This window comes from Piliocolobus tephrosceles, chromosome 2, assembly GCF_002776525.5.
Source record: "Piliocolobus tephrosceles isolate RC106 chromosome 2, ASM277652v3, whole genome shotgun sequence".
NCBI lineage: Eukaryota > Metazoa > Chordata > Mammalia > Primates > Cercopithecidae > Piliocolobus > Piliocolobus tephrosceles.
Window position 1 is genome coordinate 152,457,805 of NC_045435.1, and position 23,011 is coordinate 152,480,815.

A 23,011-nucleotide genomic window follows, 5' to 3' on the forward strand; every position below is an offset into this window, starting at 1 on the left:
TAGATGAAGCCCATTTTCTGTAAGTTTCGAAACTGTTCTGATTGTTTCTTTGCATTACTGTTTAGTTTATTCCTCTATGTTCTATATTACCTGTGAACTAGAAGTTAAATTTAAATCAGGTAAAGTATTTTTGGCAAAAATGCTTTAGTAGGTAATGTTATGTCTTGCATATTACATCCTGTCATGAGGCAATAATATCTGGTGATCTTACTGGTTTTGATCATAGGGTTAAGATAGTAATTACCTAATTCCTCTATTATAAAATTCCCTTTGCCGTTAACAAATATGTGGGGAACACTTTGGTGACATTGCAAGTATCTCGTTCCCCTTCAACCTTTCACAGTTTTAGCATTCGTTAGACTTTTTAAAATTTTAACTTTTAATTTTTAAAAATTGATCTTATTATTTTTTTGGTTGACACAAGGTCTCGCTTTGTCACCCAGGCTAGAGTGCAGTGGTGTATATTAGAGCTCACTGCAGCCTCAAACTCCTAGGCTGAAGTGATCCTCCTGCCTCTGCCTCTCAGGTAGCTGGGACTACAGGCACATACTACCACCCCTGGCTAATTTTTGTATTTTTTTATAGAGACAGGTTTTCTCCATGTTGCCCAGCCTGGTCTCTCTGGACTCAAGTGATCTGCCTGCCTTGGCCTCCCAAAGTGCTGGGATTATAGGTATCAGCCACCGCATCCAGCCTATTTTTATTTATTTTTTGAAATAGGGTCTCACTCTGTCACCCAGGCTGGAGTGCAGTTGCACAGTCATGGCTCACTGCAGCCTTGACTTCCCAGGCTCAGGTGATCCTCCCATCTCAGCCTCCTGAGTAGCTGGGACTACAGATGCATACCACCACACCCAGCTAATTGTTTTATTTTTTTGTAGAGATGGGTCTCACTACTTTGCCTAGGCTGTTCTCAAACTCCTGGGCTCAAGAGATCCTCCCATCTCTGCCTTTCAGAGTGCTGGGATTAACTCCCACCTCTGCCTCCCAAAGTGCTGGGATCAAAAGCGTGAGCCACCACACTCAGCCACATTAGACTTTTGAAAAAAGTAACCTTATCAACCTAGGCAACAAAGTATGACTCTGTCTCTACAAAAAAAAAAAAAAAAATTATTTTATTTTATTTTTTAACTTGAGATGGAGTTTCACTCTTACTGCCCAGGTTGGAGTGCAGTGGCACGATCTCAGCTCACTGCAACCTCGGCCTCCCAGGTTCAAGCAGTTCTTCTGCCTCAGCCTCCTGAGTAGCTGAGATTACAGGGACTCGCCACCACACCTGGCTAATTTTTTTGTGTTTTTAGTGGAGATGGGGTTTCACTATGTTGGACAGGCTGGTCTTTTTGAACTCCTGACCTCAGGTGATCTACTGGCCTCCCAAAGTGTTGGGATTACAGACATAAGCCACCACACCCGGCCAAAAATTTTTTTTAATTAGCCAGGTGTGGTGGTGTGTGCCTGTAGTCCCAGCTGTTTGGGAGACTGAGGTAGGAAAATCACTTGAGCCCGAAATTTGAGGCTGCGTGAGCTAGGATCATGCCACTGTACTCTAGCCTGGGTGACAGAGCAGGACCCTATCTCAAAAAAACAAAATAACAAAACCCACACCCTTCATTTTTAAAAAGTTAGTATGTTTACTGTCGGAAACTGAGAAACACAAGAAGCAAAGAACATCATCCACAATCACAAGCAGTTTACAGTTTGACTTGTCCTTCTAGGTCCTGTGTGTACATAGATACAGTATCCAATTTTATGGGATTAAGATCATGCAATATGTATCATGTTTTATCACACATTATGGATATTTACTAATTGAAAACCCCAAAGCTATATGAGTATTTTGATAACCAAGAACACCCTGCAGCAACTCAGTCTGTTAGAAGAAAATATAATTCCACCTGTCTTGGAACAAAAATTTCATGGAAGACAAAAATGGCAACAAACCTCTAGCTAGAATTTTTGGCAGAGTTCCCATTAGAGGACTGTATTGCCTTAATGCTTAATTTTAAATGAAACATAAAGCAACAGAGTATAATGCAACACTAAGTATAATGTTTCCATACTCTATAGTGTTTCTATAATAAAGCAACACTAAGTGTAATGTTTCTGAGAAAATTTATTATGGAATCTTTGCCACTAAAATATTACCAAGAAGGTATGTTTCCATTGAATTACTTCATGTATTCCCATAGTACAGCCAAGAGAGACTCACATACATTAGTGGCTATTGTCAAAATGTAAATATGAATACATCTGCGTACATGTCTCTCTTTATACTTTCTTCTACTCATCTGCTGCCAAACTAATGAACAAGTCCCAATATATACATTGCTCAGAGGTGGTTTAACAATTCCATGTCCAACATGCATCTTTTCTATCAATTATAACAAAAAGATATTTACAAATTGGCAAATTCACTAGCCTTATTTTTTAAATAATTTTATGGGTGCATAGTAGATGTATATAGTTATGGAGTAGCTCTGCTTTTTATTATATATTGTCACATTAAGACATCTATGAAGCTTAGGTTTTTCAAAATAATGAACTCTGTCCACAATAAACACAGGTACTTTACTTAAAATGCACCTATAGACCTGTGGTTATCATCTAAAAACGTCTTCTAGATATGGAGATTCTGGCAAGGAGCCCTTCCCTCCACCCTTTCTTCTTCATCCTCTTCTACCATTCTAATGACTAAGTACAGGACTATGTCTAGTTCCAAGAAGTCAATTAACAAAGGTCATTCCAAGAAGATAGTCCTTCCTAAGAACTAAAAAAGGGATTATTTTACTACCTCTACTTTTAGCATACTTTGAGCATCAGGGACTTGTTTATCCTTTAATACACAGCAGTATTAACTGAAATGCACATATAGAACAATGGCTAGACGACCTGAACTAATGTGACTCAAGGGCACAGAACCCTTCTCTCTGCATACTTCCTCCTCCCCCCTGCCCACTACCACCCAGTGAACAGTCAGCGTACCCTCTAAGACATCAGTCTTAACAATTCGATTCCCAAAATGCAACCAATCCTATGAAATAACAGAAAATGCTTAAAGGATGTTACATTAGTCCTCTACTTTTGTTACTTCAGCCCCCTACGATGCCGAAGTACACATACGTTGTGTACTTTTAAATGTCTAGAAAGGCTAGATGTTTCAAATAGGACTTAAGTTTTCCACTATATATACCGTAGCATTGAATAAATGGTACACGTACATAATAAGCTGTCGTTTGAAAGTGCCATCTAAATAGGAACATTCTGCCATAGAACCCTTCCTGCCTCTATCAACTCAGTGGATAGGTATAAGCATCTGTAATGCTTAGAGGGGATTTTAACAATTTCACTTCCCTGAGTGTTTTTAAGAACAGTCTTTCCTGTGAATTTGAACACAGTGTATTCAATGTATTAGGTTACTGACTCTACTTTGATCATACACTGTCAACCTCTTTAACATCTAGAACTAGATGTTGTAAATTAGGACTCATTTGTCCTTCATATACACTATATACATAGCAAAATAAAATAAAATGCATGGACATCAGGTACAGTGGTCAATCTTGCCTCACTATAAACACATTGGTATGAGGCCCTTTGCACTTTATTCTCCTCCTTTTCTCCTGAGCCAGTACAAATGTAATGATGTGTACTGATTAGAGAAGTGGTTTGATCATTCCATTTCCAAAAGGTAATATTTCAGTGAATTTTAACAAAAGGATATATACAAAATGTGTTATTTACTACCCTACTTTTAACATACTTTGTGCACTTCTAAACATCTAGAAAGTTTAGATGTTTTAAATAAGGACTTAAGTCTGCCCACTATATACACAGATTTTTAAAAATAGTGGTGGTATCATATTTACTATAACATGCTTTCCTCATTCTGCATTATTTTATTTTGCAGAGTTTTCATGTCAGTACATGTAGATTTTATTTACCTGTTATAGTATTTCATAGAATGGATATACCATACTTTATTTAACAGTTACCCAACCGGGCATGGTGGCTCATGCCTGTAATCCCAGCACTTTGAGAGGCCGAGGTGGGCAGATCACGAGGTCAGGAGATCGAGACCATCCTGGTTAAAACAGTGAAACCCCGTCAAAACTAAAAATACAAAAATTAGCTGGGCGTGGTGGCGGGCGCCTGTAGTCCCAGCTACTCAGGAGAACTGAGGCAGGAGAATGGCATGAACCTGGGAGGCAGAGCTTGCAGTGAGCCGAGATCGTGCCACTACACTCCAGCCTGGGCGACAGATGGAGACTCCATCATAAAAAAACAAAAACACACACAAAAAACAGTTTCCGTATTGATATTTATTTGAATTTTTTCTATTTTTTTGCTCTTACAATAGGGTTAATATGATTGGCATCATATATATGTTCCCAAAATGTGTGTATGCCTTTATCTATGAAGAATAGTGGAAGAAGTAGAATTCCTTGGAAGAAGAGCATGTACATTTATATTTTAATAGACAATGCGAAGTTTCCTTCCAAAAAGATCATACTAATTTATAATTTCACCAAGAATATAAAGGTACCTTTTTTTTTTATTGCCTCAACAGTTGATATCCGTCTTTTTTATATTTACCAATCTTTTGGGCAAAAAATAGTGTCTCCATATTTTAATTTATTTTTTTCTTATTACCAGAGATTGAAGGCCTTGTGGAAGGTTGATAGCATTAGTTAGCTGTGGTTCCTTTAGTCCACATTTGTTTACTGAGAGCTTAATGTGTGCCAATCACTGTTCTAAGCACTGGAGTTAAACAGTGAACAGACAGACAAAAATTCCCACCCACATGGAGCTTATAGTAGGAGCTGTCTATTCATAACCTCTGCCTATTTTTCTATTGGTTTGTCATTTTCTTTCTTATTTTCAGGATACATTCTAGATATTTTGGTATATGTGTTGCAAACAGTTTTTCCAGTGTATTCAGCATCACTTTACGGTATCTCTTTTTTTTTTCCCCAAGGATTTTTTTTTTTGTTTTAGACAAGGTCTTACTCTGTCACCTAGCATGGAGTATAGTGGTACAAACGCAACTCGCTGCAACCTTGACCTTGTGGACTCAGGCGATCCTCAGCCTCCTGAGCTGGGACCACAGGCTTGCACCACCATGCCTGGCTAATTTTTAAAAAATTTTTGTAGAGATGAGGGTCTGCTCTGTTGCCCAGGCTACACAGGATTTAAATTATCATGGCAAAATACTAATCTTTTCCTTTTGAAGTTCTATTTTATGCCTTGTTTAGGAGTCCTTTACTCCTAGGATTTACTTTATTTTTCTTAGAGATGGGGTCTCATTAGCCCAGGCTGCTTTCAAACTCCTGGGCTCAAGCAATCCTCCTGCCTCAGCCTCCCAAAGTGCTGGGATTACAGGTATGAGCCACTGCTCCCAGCTATTCCTAGGATTTAGACGTAATCACCTATATATTGCTCTTAATAATTTTTGGTTGTATAGTTATTTTATAATTTTGGTTATGTTTTTTAATCTGGAAAAATTAGGGTCATTATTTCTTTGAATTCTTTCTTTAGCTCTTGTTCTCTCTTCTCCCTCTGGGATTCCAGTTACGTGTGTAACATTTTCTATTGCCCCACAGCCCTTATACGCTGTTGTTTTAGGGTTTTTTCCCCCACTTTTTTCCTTTTTGCATTTTCAGTTTGTGTGATTTCTATTATCCTATCATCAAGTTCACTGACTCTTTCCTAGGTAGTACGTGTTTTGTTGAGGAACCTATTGAAAGTGTTCATTTCTGTTACCATGTTTTTGGTTTTTAGCATTTCTCTTTGAGTCTTTTTATAATTTCCATCCCTGAAATTATGTGTCTGATTTTGCATGTTGTCTATCTTTTCCATTAGAATCTTTAACATTTTAATCATAATTATTATAAATGCCCAAGCTTTTGGATCCAACATCTGTCATATTTGAGTCTGGCTCTGGTAGTGGCTTATTCTCTTCACACTATGTTTTTTCTTGCCTTCTGGGATGTTTTCTACTTTTTGGTTAAAGCTAGACATAAGGGCCAGTAGATACTGAAGGATAGGGATTTGTAACAGTCTAGTCAGGAATTGGGCCGTTGTTTGAAGTCTGTTGCTGTCTGTGAGGTTTGTTGTTGCTGTAGGCACCAGAGACTTCAAACTCCTCTAGCAACTTGTTTTTGTCTCCTCTCTTGGATTTGGGTCTTCCCTTTGTACTGTTTCCCAAAGAAACTCTCTTTGGGAAAGAGGCTCGGAGCCCCAGCTGCAGTTTACTGTTATTCTTGGAGACTTGGTGGTGGGGTGTGGGAGAGGGGGTTGTTCTCTGATGTTCTGCTTCTCCAAATTGGAACTGGTACTGTGTGCCTGTGTCTCAAGGGTAGTCGTTTGTCCTTTAGTTCGAATAGGTAGCCAGTTCTTCTGAACACAGTATATTGAGTGAGAAATTAATTTTTCTTTATTCATAATTGTCATCTTTATTGTCTACCTTTTTATCTGATTGTCACCTTTGTCTATCTTTTATCATATAACATACAAGATTCTTGTTTATATATACAGTATACACAGGTCTGTTTTGGGACTCTATTTTGTCTCGGTGATATGTTTGTCTCCATTCTCAAACTGTGTTATTACTACGTTTTGTAATATATTTTGATGTCCAGTCGTGAATCTTTATTATTCTTCATTCCATTTTATTTATTTATTTATTTAGAGACTACCCAGGCTGGAGTGCAGTGGCATGATCTGGGCTCATTGCAACCTCTGCCTCCCAGGTTCAAACAATTCTTCTGCCTCAGCCTCCCAAGTAGCTGGGACTACAGGCATGGGTCACCACACCTGGCTAATTTTTTTAGTAGAGACGGAGTTTCACCATATTGGCCAGGCTTGTCTCAAACTCCTGACCTCATGATCCACCCACCTTGGCCTCGCAAAGTGCTGGGATTACAAGCGTGAGCCACTGCACCTGGCCTATTTTTTAAAGATGAAATCTTGCTCTGTGGCCCAGGCTGGCGTGCAGTGGCACGGATCATAGCTCACTGCAGCTTTGAACTCAAGCGATCCTTTCACTTCAGCCTCCCAAGTTGCTGGGATTACAGGCATGAGCCACCATACCTGCTTCATTGTTCATCATTTTAAAAATTGACTTGGCTGTTCTTAAAGATTTTTACTTTCTGATTAATTAGATTCACCCTGTCAAGTTTCTAGAAATCTATTGGGAATCAGTTGAGATTGCATTGGATTTACAAATGGAATTATGAATAGAATTGACATCTTTTTAATTTTGCATGTAATTTTCCCATCCAGTAACTTTGTATATCTATTTATTCAGGTCCTCATTTACATGAAAGGAAAGTTTAATATTTTTCTTCATAATATTCTTAAACATGTGTTGAAGCCTACCAACCAAAATGTACCAGGAACACATTTGTAGTCAAAAAAAGGTTAAGTTTATTTAGCTTGCTGCATAAAGAGAAATTATACCCCAGAAAAACTGTGGGAGCATCTCAACAGGTGGAATTAGAAGGGCTTCTCATAGGGTTTAGGCTTGTAATAGATGATTCAAAGGAGGATTAAGGAAGCCAGAGGCCAGCAGAACATGGTGGCTTGCGCCTGTAATCCCAGCACTTTGAAAGTCTGAAGTGTCCAGGAGTTCAAGACTAGCCTGGACAACACAGCAAGACCCCATCTTCACAAAAATAAAAATAAAAATTTAGCCAGATGCAGTGGTGCGCACCCGTAGTTCCAGCTACTCAGGAGGCTGAAGTGGGAGGATGACTTGGGCTCAAGAGGTGAAGGCTGCAGTGAGCCATGATCATGCCACTGCACTCTAGCCCAGCAGACAGAGTGAGACCCTGTCCCTTTAAAAAAAACAAAAAGAAAGAAATAAGCAGAGGCCAGTTTTGGATCATCATCCCTCTGGAAATAATGTGCTTCTAAAATGCTTAGTTTTGAATACATAATACTCTTATTCTCTCCTCAGCTAAAAATGATTTATTAAAGTCTTGCCCCTTGTAGCAGTAGTGCGTATTACATGCTTTATATGTGAGTGATTTATTAATCAGTTTTATCTGGTAACAAAGTGATCATTTCTATGTATAGGAAATAGGATTGCCTTTTGATGTCGTATTTTTCCAAATGTATCAGCATAGTGGTTGCATTAAAATTAATTTGTGTTTTTTCCACTGTAGCAAAATCCTTTATATGACACAGAAAGATGCAAGGTATTCCAGTGTGATCTGACCAAAGATGATCTTCTGGATCATGTACCACCAGGGTCTGTGGATATTGTTATGTTGATATTTGTGCTCTCAGCTGTTCATCCTGATAAGATGCACCTTGTCTTAGAAAACATTTACAAGGTTAGTAATTTGGGGCCTGTACTTGATGGTTGGACAGTCCAGATTCTTTTACTTACCTTCCCTAATGAGGCTCATGTACTATCTAGATTCACATAGTCTCTCCATTCTCACTAGGTAGGCTGTGTAGTCAGTGTATAGAAAGGGGTTCTCTGGCATAAAACATCCACCCTAAATTCTGATTTGTGCAGTGCCATGGCTGCTCTTCAGAGCTTTGCCAGCCCTGAGACAAAGATGATTTTGCAGTTACCTGTTATCCATGGAGTTCTGCCATAAGGTGAGAGGGGTTATGGTTCAGTGGTTGAGAGTACACAGTTTGGCCAGGTGCAGTGGCTCATGCCTGTAATCCCAACACTTTGGGAGGCCAAGGCAGGTGAATCACTTGAAGTCAGGAGTTTGAAACCAGCCTGGCCAACATAGCGAGACCTTGTCTCTAAAAAAAGGCTAATGTATGATCATTGGCAGATCACTTAACCCTTTTGAGTATTGGTTTCCTTATCTCAAGTGAGAATAATAATCACATTTCTTTGTCCCATAATTGGGTGATGATACAATGAGAAAATGTATGGTTGAGCTGTCAAATGCTAGGCATAGATCAGTCATTAGCACTGTGATTGAGCTATGTACATTGTGGCACAGAAATGAGAGCTGAGACTCAGAATAAGGAAAACCAACCTGAATCAGTAAAAAGCCAAAACAACATTTTTTTTTTTTTTAAGAGGCATTTGAATACGAGGAAATGGTGAATAAAATGTTGCAAGAAAGTGCTTCGATGAGGATAACACATTCATTTATTGTCTCTAACACTTTATTTATTTATTTTTGAGACAGAGTCTTGCTGTGTCATTCAGGCTAGAGTGCAATGGCATGGACGTAGCTCACTGCAGCCTCAACTTCCTGGGCTCAAGCAATTCTCCCACTTCAGCCTCTAAAGTAATTGGGACTACAGGATGTACCACCACATCCAGCTAATTTTTAATTTTTTATAGAGATGGGGTCTCACTATATTGCCCAGATTGGTCTCTAACATTTTAATCCTGTGACATTGGACATTCCAGGGTGCTCTTGGAGGTACTTAAGAAGTGTCTTCAGGGCTGGGCGAGGTCGCTCACACCTGTAATCCCAACACTTTGGGAGCCTGAGGTGGGCAGATCACTTGAGGACAGGAGTTCGAGACCAGCCTGGCCAACATGGTGAACTCTCATCTCTACTAAAATACAAAAATTAGCCAGGCATGGTGGCGGGTGACCTGTAATCCCAGCTACTCGGGAGACTGAGACACAAGAATCACTTGAACATGGGAGGCGGAGATTGCGGTGAGCTGAGGTGATGCCACTGCATTCCAGCCTGGGCGACAGAGCAAGATTCTATCTCAAAAAAAAAAAAAAAAAAGAGTCTTAGTGTTATGGAGCCCTGCCCGGTCTTACTATGTGTTTAACTAGTAGGCCATTTTGGTTTCATATTATGGGCATTTCAGTCTGTCTCCTTCATAATTATCACAAATTTAAGTCCTAACTTAATCAGGTTTTATTTTGACGGGGTTCTCCAAAGTCATATTCAGCCTGCTTTTGTTTCATAGGTATTAAAACCAGGCAAAAGTGTCTTGTTTCGTGACTACGGGCTGTATGATCATGCCATGCTTAGGTTTAAAGCTGGCAGCAAGCTTGGAGAAAACTTTTATGTTAGACAAGATGGGACCAGATCATATTTTTTTACTGATGGTAAGATGAATGGAATCCAGTCTTTAAATGTTTTATTCTTTGTTTCTGTTTATTTGATTGCATTATCACTGCAAGGCTGCTTGGAGAAGGCTTGCAACATGTGCATGAGACCCTGAAACAAGCCCTCTACTGTACAATACTTACCCAGCACCTGGAAGGCACAGACCTGGCCTCTACCCTTGAAGAGCTCACAAGCCTTCTCTGGTGTCAGTGACTCTCCTAGTGAGCTTGGGTTAATGGACAGCTTCTGACATGCCATGTTAATGCCCTACTAGGAATTGTGATGGATTAAGAGGGAAGGCAAGTCAGAATCTTCTCCTTGTCCAGTTAAAAGTAAAGCAAATTCGACAATATAATGCCTTGAGATTACTTTCCCATGGCACAAAGTCAGGAAACCTTTTTCTACAGAAATGATTGGATCTGTTTTGGGGTTTGGTTTTTTTGTTGTTTTTGAGACAGAGTCTCATTCTGTCACCCAGGCTGGAATTCAGTGGTGTGATCTCGGCTCACTGCAACCTCTGCCTTCCAGCCTCAAGTGATCCACCAAAGCCTCCCAAGTAGTTGGAACCACAGACACATGCCACCATGGCTGGCTAATTTTTTGTATTTTTGGTAGAGTTGGGGTTTCACTATGTTGCCCATGCTGGTCTCAAACTCCTGAGCTCAAGTGATCTGTCTGTCTCGGCCTCCAAAAGTGGTGGGATTACAAGTGTGAGTCACCATGCCTGGCCTGGATCTGTTTTTAAATAAATATGCAAATTTGCTGTAAAGAGGTGTTTGTTTATTTATTTATTTTTGAGACAGAGTTTTACTCTGTCGCCCAGGCTGGAGTGCAGTGGCGTGATCTTGGCGTATCGTAACCTCCAGCACCCAGGCTCAAGTGATTCTCATGCCTCGGCCTCCCAAGTAGCAAGGATTACAAGTGTGTGCCACCACGCCCAGCTGATTTTTGTATTTTTAGTAGAGATGGGGTTTTGCCATGTTGGCCAGGCTGGTCTCAAACTCCTGGTCTCAAGTGAGCTGCCCACTTCAGCCTCCCAAAATCCTGGGACTGCAGGCGTGAGCCACCATGCCTAGCCTATTCAGGTATTTAAAAAGTCATTTTTGATAAGAAAATGTAGAACACTATTTCAGTCTTTTAGGTGTCTTGAACAAAGTCTACTTAATCGTCTAGATAGGAAGATAATTACCTTAACCTCTATTTTAACAAACATTTTTCTTCTTGAAATGAAATACTCTTTTAGATACCAAAATGAACTAAAATTGAGTGATTACTATTAAAGCTGCAAAATTATTTGGGAGGCTGAGGCAGAAGGATCATTTGAGCTCAGGAGTTCGAGACCAGCCTGGGCAACAGTGAAACTTTATCTCTACTAAAAATTAAAAAAATATATATTAGCCAGGAGTGGTGGCATGCACTTGTGGTCCCAGCTGCTTAGGAGGCTGAGGCAAGAGGATCGTTTGGCCCCAGAAGATAGAGGCTGCAGTGAGCTATGATCATACCACTGCACTCCAGCCTGGGCAACAGGGCAAGAAGCCTATCTCAAAACAAAACAAAACAAAAAAACTGCAAAATTATCAAAATAGGTTAAAAATTAAAAGATGTTTTAATTCATAAAATTTAAACCAATTGTAAATGTTGAGAAAAATGCAGTGATATCTGCAAAGTGCTTCAGAGCACGTTCTCTGGAGCAATGCTCTTAGTAAGAGTCTTTATTTTTGCTGCCTAACAATTTATTCTACTTGTTTCATTTCATGTGTAGTGCTGTATTATTTGGGTTAGATTTTCCTGGAGCTAGGTCACCATTGGGTGTTTTTCTCCACTCTGATCACAAATTTTCCTCCTTTGTGTTAGGATGAATAAGATGTTTGATGTAAACAAATTGAACACATGCAGACCTTGTAGGAATATAGCCAATTTTTATGTTTTTGTTCAGAGATGGGAAACAATAAGAAAAATTTTACAAAGGAATATAATTGGCTGGGTGCAGTGGCTCACGCCTGTAATCTCAGCACTTTGGGAGGCCAAAATGGGTGGATCATTTGAGGTCAGAGCTTTGAGACCAGCCTAACCAACATGGCGAAACCCTGTCTCTACTAAAAACACAAAAAAATTAACCAGGCATGGTGGTGTGTGCCTGTAGTCCCAGCTACTTAAGAGGCTGAGGCAGGAGAATCTCTTAAGCCCAGGAAGCGGAAGTTGCAGTGAACTGAAATCGTACCACTGCTCTAGCCTGGGTGACAGAGCAATACTCTGTCTCAATATATATATATATATATATATTTATTTAATTTTTTTAAAAAGGAATATGTCAATTTGGAATTGTTTCTTTTTCCTTGGGCTTTTGTATTTGAGAATTCATAATAAGGCAAGATGCGCACACCGAGTTGTCCTTCACCTTGTTCTGATTAAATTGTTTAATTGAAGGTTTCTGTTTGGGTAGAAGAGGAGAAGGAATGTATTAGTTCCCAAATCAAAACCTTTAAATTTTAGCTTTGAGGTTTTCATTTTAAAAAATATTAAAATAGCCTCAGCCCCTATCCCTCCTTTCTCAAGGACTGCAAAGCAAATGTTATGAAGACTTTTGAGCATTGTTGATGCTTGTCTTACAGAATTCCTGGCTCAGCTCTTTATGGACACAGGTTATGAAGAAGTGGTAAACGAGTATGTGTTTCGAGAGACGGTGAATAAAAAAGAAGGCCTGTGTGTGCCGAGAGTTTTCCTTCAGAGCAAATTTCTAAAGCCTCCTAAGAACCCATCTCCTGTGATCCTGGACCTGGATCATAAGTCCTGACCTTTCATGAGGTTGGCATTCATACCTCCCCTTGAAGAGGATAATTTAAAATCACTCTTTTGGCTGGGCGTGGTGGCTCATGCCTGTAATCCCAGCACTTCGGGAGACCGAGGTTGGGGGATCACCTGAGGTCAGGAGTTCGAGACCAGCCTGACCAACATAGTGAAACCTCCTGTCTACTAAAAATACAAAAAAATTAGCGGAGCATAGTGGCAGGTGCCTGTAATCCCAGCTACTCAGGAGGCTGAGGCAGGAGAATCACTTGAACCCAAGAGGCGGAGGTTTACAGTGAGCCGAGATCATGCCATTGCACTCCAGCCTGGGTGACAAGAGTGAGACCATGTTTCATAAGTAAATAAAATCACTCCTTTTACTTTATATATTTTTTGAGGCAGGATCTTGTGGTACGCAGGTTGGAGTGCAGTGGTGTGATCACAGCTGATTGTAGCCTCAACCCCCCTGGGCTCAAGCAATCTTCCTGCCTCAGCCTCCTGAGTAGCTAGGACTACAGGTGTGAGCCATCATGCCTGGCCCTTAATTTTTTTTGATGAGTATGTACAGTAGTACCTCTTTATCCATGGTTTCATTTACCACAATTTCAATTACCTGTTTTCCACTGCAGTCAGTTACTTTTCTTAAGGTATTTTGAAAATATCTTAAGAAATAAGATATTTTTATTTTGGGAGGCCGAGGCCAGCAGATCCTTGAGCCCAGGAGTTCAAGACCATTGTGGGCAACATGGTGAAACCCTGTCTCTACAGAAATACAAAAATTAGCCAGATGTGGTAGCATGTGCCGGTAGTCCCAGCTGGGGTGGGAGGTTGGCTTGAGCCTGGAAGGCGGAGGGTGCAGTAAGTTGAGATCATGCTACTGCACTCCAGCCTGGGCGACAGATCAAAGGTCTGTCTCAAAAAAAAAAAAAAATTGGAAAGACAGATCACATTCACATAACTTTTATTACAGTGTATTGTTAAAATTGTTCTTTTTTTTTAGGGTTTGGTACTGTGTTGGTTTCAGGCAACCACTGGGGGTCTTGAAACATACCACCCTCAGAAAATGGGGGGACTACTATGTACTTTTTATGTTAAAAAATAGAAAGTGTATGTGTGTGTGAGACATGTAAATAAAACTTCAAGGCCTGAAAAGTAGTGAAAGTTTTATAGAATAACATAATTTAGCCATATTGTTCACTGTAAAATTCCATAAAGAAAAGCCTAAGGACCCTGTAGCATGTAAAGAGATTCTTGTCATTACTCATGTGACTGTAAGTGTTCCTCCAGGCAACATGTCAGACAACCATGGAGTAAAAATGAGGCCAAGTAGACTAAAATAAGACACTCATATGTATTTCTAGCCTAAAGGATTGTTCTGTTTTCTTTTTCCAGTGTCATATTTGCCCATTGGTCTCCCCTTTAGTTCATTTACGTATTTCTTCAAAACCAGTGTTCCACAAATACCACTTTTGCTGTATCTCTGCTCAAGAACCCTCCATGGCTCCCTACCTGATTGTTGAGACCCGTTATCACTGGGCCAGTTCCTTGTCACACTGTTTGCCCTGGGAGAGAGAGGGGATGGTCATGACCTGTCCTCCCCTCTGCCCCATTTGTCCAGTGCTGTTTCTCTGAGAAGATGGCTGGGGTCTAGAGTTAGAATTTCAGAGTTGAGAGGGGCTTTAGAATGGATGTTCCAACTCCCTACTGGGAAATGAGGAAGCAGTAGCAAGTGGTAAATGATGAGTCCAAAATCACGTAGCTAGTGTTGTAGAATATGGGGAAATCCCTAAATTGGTCTGCTGACCTGTTTCCCAATCATTGCCTTTTAATGACTTTTCCTTTATGAAGTAAAATCCAGGTGATTTTGTTTTGCTCCCAAGGGTTAAGCCTGTAAGCCTTTCTGTGCGCCTTTCTGCAGAAAGCTGTTTGTGAGAACACTGTCTTGAGTACATGACTGGGCTGCACATGCAGCGGGCCTGGGCCCTTCAACTCCAACCACATCTGGAGGAGGGGTCCCAGTGTGAAGGGGTTGGATGATAGTCATAGTGGTTCCGTACAATCAGAATAAATCCACCTGGCTCCTGAAGAGAAGAGGGGCAGGCCGCAGGGCTCAATCTGTGCTTGCTGGGTGTTGTGATTTTGCCATCTGTCCTCAACTTCTTGGGAGGGGCTGATGGAACTTGTAAAGAAGGTAGACCTATAGGGGTCCTCATGGGCCTTCTCACAGTGAGAGTCCAGCCCTGTCCAGAAGCAGCCTCAGGCTCCCCACTTTCAGTCCAGTGCTCTCTCCCAAAGCCCCCTGCACCAAATGAATCCCACAGCCAGCTACAGCCCCAGACGCTGCCCACTGCCCCCTCATGGAAGTTCTTTCACTTGTGTCTCTACTAGGTCTGATCAATGTTTCTTGGATTTTAGTGGCTAAGCTGGATAAAGACAGGCCACTTAAAGTAGAAAAGTGAGAGCCTGGGTGATGTAGCAAGACCCTATCTCTATGCAAAAATAAGAAAATTAGCCGGGTGTGGTGGTGTATGCCTGGTGCATGAGCCCAGGAGTTGGAGGCTGCAGCAATCCAAAATGCTTGGTTCATAAGCATTTTAAAGGCCAAGCATAAAATGGCTTCAGTCTCACTGCCTTTAGGTCCTTGTGTTCATTCCCCCTGGCCACATTTCCATCAGTGCACCCTAAATTAAGACGACAGAGGATCAGGTTCTCCCACAGTTTGGGTACTTAGGGACCAGGAAAGCAAGACCATGGTTTAGTACAAGCTCTGTGGAATCATATAGACTACAAAGAGTCAACCAATATTGCCTTGTCTTCACAGCCGGAAAACAGCCCCAGAAACGTAATGAGTACTGGCTAACAGTACTATAAAAAATAGTATAAATACTATATTATATTAAAATATTCTATATAGTACTATATGTTTCTTTTGACCTTTTCACATATATTAATACATATAGTGATTATGTGTGTGTGTATATATATATACACACTCCATACAGTAGTGCTAATACAATCTTATTACAGGATTTGGAATATGAGTAATGGGAATATGAATAAATGGGTTCAAGTGCAGGACTTGCCCAGTGCAAACTACCAACTTCTTTGAACTTCAGACTTCACATGTCTAAGACTGAGATCTTAGTACCTAGTACCTGGCAGGGCTACCGCCAGGATTAAGTGAGATCATTCAGATGGGAGCGCTTGATTTACAATAAAGTACCAGTCAAGTGCTAATTATTTCTATTATTTCGTATTTCTCCAGAAAGTATATTGTTACATCGAAATGGTAGAGCAGCTCACGAACCAACTCTTTTTCAAGAAGGTTTAATCTTGGGGTCCTTGCAAGGGCTCAGGATTTGAATGTTGTACCACAAGGTGGTGCTAGACACTAGATGTTTTTATTGGCCTTCTACTCCCGTCTTAATTAGTTACATAGTGTTCATTTTTTATTGTTATTGAAGAGCATGGAAAATATTTATTACAAATGTGTTTTCTAGATCAATTTATAAGCTCATAAGATCAATCCCATCTTATATAGTGTCCATTTTTTAATTGTCATTGAAGAGCATAGGGAGTTGGCTGACCTGCTCCCAACCCTAATCCTTGTGAACATATCTTCTGGTTCTCTGTTGCCTACCTAAAATTTTTAAATTATATTCTTTTTAAAATTAGGAACAATTTCAAACATTCAGAGAAAGTAAAAGACAATTGTTCAGGGAACACCAATATGTCCACTGTTTGGGGCTGAGTTGTGTCTCCCCCAAATTCATGTTGAAGCCCCAGTAATACCCAGTACCTTAGAATGTGACTGTATTTGGCTTTGGTTTTGGTTTTGTTTGTTTTTTGAAACTGAGTTTCGCCCTGTTTCCCAGGCTGGAGTGCAGTGGTGCGATCTCGGCTCACTGCAACTTTCACTTCCCGGGTTCAAATGATTCTCCTACCTCAGACTCCCAAGTAGCTGGGATTACAGGCATGCACCACCACACCTGGCTAATTTTTGTATTTTTAGTAGAGATGGGGTTTCACCATGTTAGCCAGGCCAATCTCAAACTCCTGATCTCAGGTGATCTGCCTGCCTCAGCCTCCCAAAGTGCTGGGATTACTGGTGTAAGCCATCATGCCCGGCCAGGTTTTTGCATTTCTAATGACTGCCGCTCAGACCTGCCAGCTGTTCCTGTGGTCCCCACCCAGGAATCACTTCAGCCCAAGAGGATAGCTTCAACTCCATAAGATCTCATCTCTGACCCAACCAATGGGCACTCCCCATTTCCTAGCCCTGCTGCCCACCAAACCATCCTTGAAAAACCCTAGTCTCTGAATTTTCGGAGAAACTGTTTTGAGTAATAAAACTCCAGTCTCTCGTTCAGCTGTGAATGAAAGTCTTTCCGCATTGCAGTTTCTCTGTCTTGACAGATTGGCTCTATCTGGGCAGCAAGCAAAATGAACCCATTGTGTTACTGGAAAGGGGTCCCAGTCCACACCCCAAGAGAGGGTTCTTGGACCTTGCACAAGAAAGAATTCGGGGCGAGTTCATAGAGTAAAGTGAAAGCAAATTTATTAGAGAAAGAAACAAAAGAATGGCTACTCCATAGGCACAGTAGTGCCATGGGCTGCCCTACTGAATATACTTATAGTTATTTCTTGATCATATGCTAAATAAGGGGTAGATTATTCCTGAACTGGAAAGGGGTAGTTCTGGAAAAGGGGTGGGCAATCTCCAGAACTAAGGGTTTCTCCCCGCTTTAGACCATATAGGGTAACTTCCAAACATTTGTAAACTGTCATGGTGCTGGTGGGCGTGTGTTTTGCCATGCTAATACATTATAATTAGTGTATTTTGAGCAGTGAGGATGACCAGAGATCACTTTCATCGCCATCTTGGTTTTGGTGGGTTTTGGCTGGCTTCTTTACCGCAACCAGTCTTATTAGCAGGGTCTTTGTGACCTGTTTCTTTTCTTTCTTTCTTTTCTTTTCTTTTTTCTTTTCTTCTCTTTTCTTTTTTTCTTTTTTTTTTTTTTTTTTGGCATGAACATAGCTCACTGCATCCTTCACCTTTGAGGCTTTGTACATAACATTATAAAACTGGGCCAGACACAATGACTCATGCCTGTATTCCCATCTCTTTGGGAGGCTGAGATTGGTGGATCAGCTGAACCCAGGAATTCCAGACCAACCTGGACAATATGGTGAAACCCCATTTCTATAGAAAATACAAAACTGGGCTGGGCGCTGTGGCTCACGCCTGTAATCCCAGCATTTTGGGAGGCTGAGATGGGCGGATCACGAGGTCAGGAGATTGAGACCATCCTGGCTAACATGGTGAAACCGCATCTCTACTAAAAATATAAAAAATTAGCCGGGCGTTGTGGTAGACGCCTGTAGTCCCAGCTACTCAGGAGGCTGAGGCAGGAGAATAGCATGAACCTGGGAGGTGGAGCTTCCAGTGAGCCAAGATTGCACCACTGCACTCCAGCCTAGGCGACAGAGTGAGACTCCATCTCAGAAAGAAAAGAAAATACAAAACTGATCTGGGTGTGGTGGTGCGTGGTGACTGTAGTCCCAGCTACTCAGGAAGCTGAGGTGGGAGATCACCTGAGCCTGGGTAGGTTGAGGCTGCAGTGAGCTGATATCCAGCCACTGCACTCCAGCACTCCGAAACTGTTCACAAGTATAGTTTCAGTTATGTTTAATGATAAATATTATTAAAGGATAGGGAGATGCTATATGGGGGAAAAAAACTTCATGCACAAGAAGGAAGCAATCCAAAACAGTTACAGTATTTATTTCAGGTTTGTTCAATTATAGCTGTTACTTTTTCTTCTTTATACTTTTCTGAAATTCATGTTTTCTGTAATGACCCTTTATTACTTTTACATTACCAAAAAAAGGTAGTCTAGCAACCTTAGAACTTCTTTCTGAACTTCTTAAAATCCTTGTGACAATTCTACCAGAAATGCTATTTCAACCTGTAAGATTCTTACCTTCATGAGCTAAATGACACCTCCCAGAAATAAGAGAATGGGTTCTTTTAGGATATTTTCTTTTTTCTGTAGGGAAAAGGGGAACTTTTCGTTCACCCTCTAAAGGTTCTATAATTTGAGTCTCTGGAATAAACTTGACAGTGGACAGATTAACCAGAGGAAAGACATACAAATGTATTATGTGCAAATATGCATGGAGGCCTCACAAAATATGAAACTCCCAGAAGAGCCAGTATACGTACCATCTTGAGGCCATGGAAAGGAGTAGGGGACCTGGGGCTTGGCAGGGGTGCAGAGAGGGTGTGGAGAGGGTACACCTGGTGCTGCACTTGGTGGGAGTGTGAAGAGAGCAGGTCACGGCACAAATTCTAGAAGGGAGAGGGGAGGAAATGCACAGCCCACAAAGGTTGCCTTATGCAGATAAAATCTCTCAGGTAGCACCCTTCAGAAGGGTGGCCGCCTGTGGTAATCTCTTTCTGGGACGTGTCGACCCACAATCTCTTCTTCCTGTGATATGATTTTTCCTAGCTCCATCTCTAGGCAGATAAGGGGGCCTCAGAGAAAGCCTCCGCTTGCATCAGCTGTTTGCTAATGTAGATTTCCTTTTACAAAATTCTTTTGTAAATTTCTTTCACAGAAGGAGATCTTTTCAGAGCTATTCCTGTGTCTTCAGTTTCTTGGAATAACCATCCCAAAATATGCCAAAGTATATTTTGAGGTGGCATTCATTTTCATCTTCCACAGTCGTATTTTGGGGTGGTGTTCTGAGCCAACATTCCGGTCCCCTGGTCCCTGAATGTCATGGTGAGGTACCTTGGATGGGGATATTTTCACCTGTTCAGGGGCTAGACTCTCCATGGCTGCTATGATTTTGGAAATGTTTATTTTTTAGTTTGGGGAAATTTACTTATTTGAATTATTTATTTAATGATTCCCTAACACCTAACACTTCCAGGACTACCCGCCCGACCGCCCCCCGCCCCAGCCTCCAGCACACACACACACACACACACACACACAGATGGTTTCTCCTGGAACTCTTTTTTTCTGTGAGACACCATGTCACTCCCGTCACCCAGGCTGGAGTGCAGTGGCACGATTGTTACCGGAAAGGGGTCCCAATGCAGACCCCAAGAGAGGGTTCTTGGACCTCGAGTAAGAAAGAATTTGGGTAAAGAAGGAATTTGAGTAACCTGAAAGCAAGCTAGGAAAGTAAAGGAATAAAACAATGGCTACTCTGTAGGCATAGTGGCCCCGAGGGCTGCTAGTTGGCTATTTTTATGGTTATTTCTTGAGTATATGCTAAACAAGGGGTGGATTATTCATGAGATTTTTTGGGGTGTGGGGAGGGGGGAGGAAAGGGTGGGCAATTCCTGGAACTGAGGGTTCCTCCCCCTTTTAGACCGTATAGGGTAACTTCCTGACATTGCCATGGCATTTGTAAACTGTCATGGCACTGGTGGGCGTGTCTTTTTGCATACTAATATATTTAATTAGTGTATAATGAGCAGTAGGACCACTAGAGGTCACTTTCCTCACCATCTTGGTTTTGGTGGGTTTTGGCCAACTTCTTTACCACATCCTTTTGTGAGCAAGGTCTTTGTGACTTGTACATTGTGCCGACCTATCTCATCCTCTGACTTAGAATACCTAACCTCCTGGGAATGCAGCCCAGTAGGTCTCAGCCTTATTTTACCCAGCCCCTATTCAAGATGGAGTCGCTGTGGTTCAAACACCTCTGACATGATCATGGCTCCCTGCAGCCTCAACTTCCCAGGCTCAGATGATCCTCCCACCTCAGCCTCCTGAGTAGCTAGGACTACAGGTACATGGGACCATGCCTGGCTAATTTTTTGTACTTTTTAATAGAGATGTGGTTTCACCATGTTGCCCAGGCTGGTCTGCAACTCCTGGGCTCAAGTGATCAGCCCACCTTGGCCATTCAAAGTGTTGGGATTATAGGCGTGATCCATGGTGCCTGGCCTGGAACTCTTACTGTAACTGCCTGACAGGTTCTTCCTACCCACTGCACAAAGAAAATCAAGTCTCAGCATTGGGCCAGGTGCAGTGGCTCATGCCTGTAATCCCAGCACTTTGGGAGTCTGAGGCAGGCAGATCACTTGAGGTCACGAGATCAAGGCCAGCCTGGCTAACATGGTAAAACCCTGTCTCTACTAAATCAGTGTGGTGGTGCACGCCTGTAATCCCAGATACTTGGGAGGCTGAGGCAGGAGAATCACTTGAACTCAGGAGGTGGAGATTGCAGTGAGCCAAGATCACTCCACTGCACTCCAGTCTGGGCAGCAGAGCAAGACTCTGTGTCACACACACACACACAAAAATCTCAGCATTGCAGTGGGGAGTTCAATTGATGCCACGCCATGTGGGAGATGGAGTTATCATGCAAATCAGTCTCATTGAAGGCTTATAGGTTAGGAGTTTTTCAAAGGTCGTTTGGGGGAAAGGGTGGGGGTGGCTAGACAATGGGTGCTTGGTTGGGGTGCAATCACAGGTATATGGGAAACGATCTTCTTGCATGCTGAATCACTCCTGAGTGGGGCCACAGGAGCTGTTGATCAGTAGGTCCAGGTAAAGCATGGGTGTCGGACATGCAAGAAACCTGAGAAAGTATCCCAAAAGGTCAATCTTAGGTTCTGAAACAGTAGTGATGTTATCTGAAGGAGTAATTGGGAAAGTTGCGTATCTTGTGACCTCCAGAATTATGGCTGGCAATCGTTTATGTCTACACCTTAGCAGAATTGAGGCTCCTCCCTGCCCTCTAGCCTAGTGGTTTCTAATTAGCTTTACAAAGGTGGTTGAGTTTGGGGGGGGGCTATTATAATTTAAACTATAAACTAAATGTCTCCTAAAGTTAGTTTGGCAGCTTGAAGGCTAAAAGCAAGATGGAGATTGGCTGGATCACATCTCCCCCACTGCCATTGATACAGAAGCGCTGGGCTCCCGGCTAAACCCCACCCTCAATCCTGGAACCTCAGCTGTAAGTGAAAACAAGAGCCCCATTTTTCCACCCACATGTTGCCTTTTTGGCCTGGCATTTCCCCATCCTGTGCTCATAAGAAGATTTCAGCTGGCAGAGTAACACAGCAGCTGAGCATCAGGGATACAAACAGCTGATTGTCAAGGATACAAGTGGCTGAGCAGTGAGCAGAGAAGCAACTGAATGTTGGAGACATGAATGTTGGTAGATGTGGCTAACTTCAGATGATGCGGCTTTGGAGAGGGACCTGGCCTCAGACTGCTCAGCTTCAGGGAAAAATCACCTTCTTCCCGCATCATCCCCTTTTCAACTCTCCATCCCGCTGAGAGCCACCTCCATTGCCCAATAAAATCCTCTGCATACACTACCTTTCAATCTGTTCATGTGACTTGATTCTTCCTGGATGCTGGACAATAACCTGGGTGTTGAGAGGGCAGGGGCTGCCACCCTGACCCTCCACTGAGCTGGCTGTGCTCGGACGGCAGAGCTGAAATAGCATGGTTGTAACATGCTTGGACGCTGTTATGGGGCCCGCACCGAGCCTGCTCCTGCCAGAGAGGAGCAACTGGCTACTTCCAGCGTTCCTTTTTTCCAATTCCTGCACTCGCTCATTCACAAGGGGTTTGAGCGTGAGGTGGCCAAGTAAACAAGCCACACCCCAATAGCAAGTACTGCAAGGGGCTCAAGGGAATGATCCTGTCTCATAATTTTCTGTTACAATTTTTGCAAAGGTGGTTTCATTATTATTATTATTCTTTTTTGAGACAGAGTCTTGCTCTGTCACCCAGGCTGGAGTGCAGTGGCACGATCTTGGCTCACTGCAACTTCTGCTTCCCAGGTTCAAGTCATTCTCCTGCCTCAGCCTCCCAAGTAGCCGGGACTATAGATGTGTACCAGCACGCCCAGCTAATTTTTGTATTTTTAGTAGAGATGGGGTTTCATCATATTGGCCAGGCTGGTCTCAAACTCCTGGCCTCAAGTGATCCACCCATCTCAGCCTCCTGAAGTGCTGGGATTACAGGCGTGACCCACTGTGCCCCCCAGCCTCATTATTAAAATGTTGAACCTACTGAACTGATGCTATAAATTTACAATCTGCGCTCTTCTTTCTTCACTCTCTCTCAAGTGTTTTGCTTTCTAGGAGATTTAACTTACAATGTTTTTTTTTTTTTTTTTTCCTTGAGATG

The 23,011-nt window shown here is 42.0% G+C and overlaps 1 protein-coding gene across 4 annotated transcripts in view; it reads left to right on the top strand.

The window, feature by feature from the left end:
- METTL6 (methyltransferase like 6) overlaps positions 1-23,011 on the top strand; it is a 40,775-nt gene that overhangs the window by 4,568 nt on the left and 13,196 nt on the right. Inside the window, exons 4-7 of one of the 4 annotated variants that reach the window (XM_023207390.1) lie at positions 8,166-8,336; positions 9,913-10,054; positions 12,668-12,860; positions 21,699-22,191. In XM_023207390.1, coding sequence (XP_023063158.1) covers positions 8,166-8,336; positions 9,913-10,054; positions 12,668-12,849 — 495 coding nt within the window. In that variant the 3' untranslated portion in view covers positions 12,850-12,860; positions 21,699-22,191. Of the gene's footprint in view, positions 1-8,165; positions 8,337-9,912; positions 10,055-12,667; positions 15,759-21,698; positions 22,192-23,011 lie in introns of those variants that run through there. The other 3 variants (XM_023207389.1, XM_023207387.1, XM_023207391.1) reach the window with 3 other exon arrangements.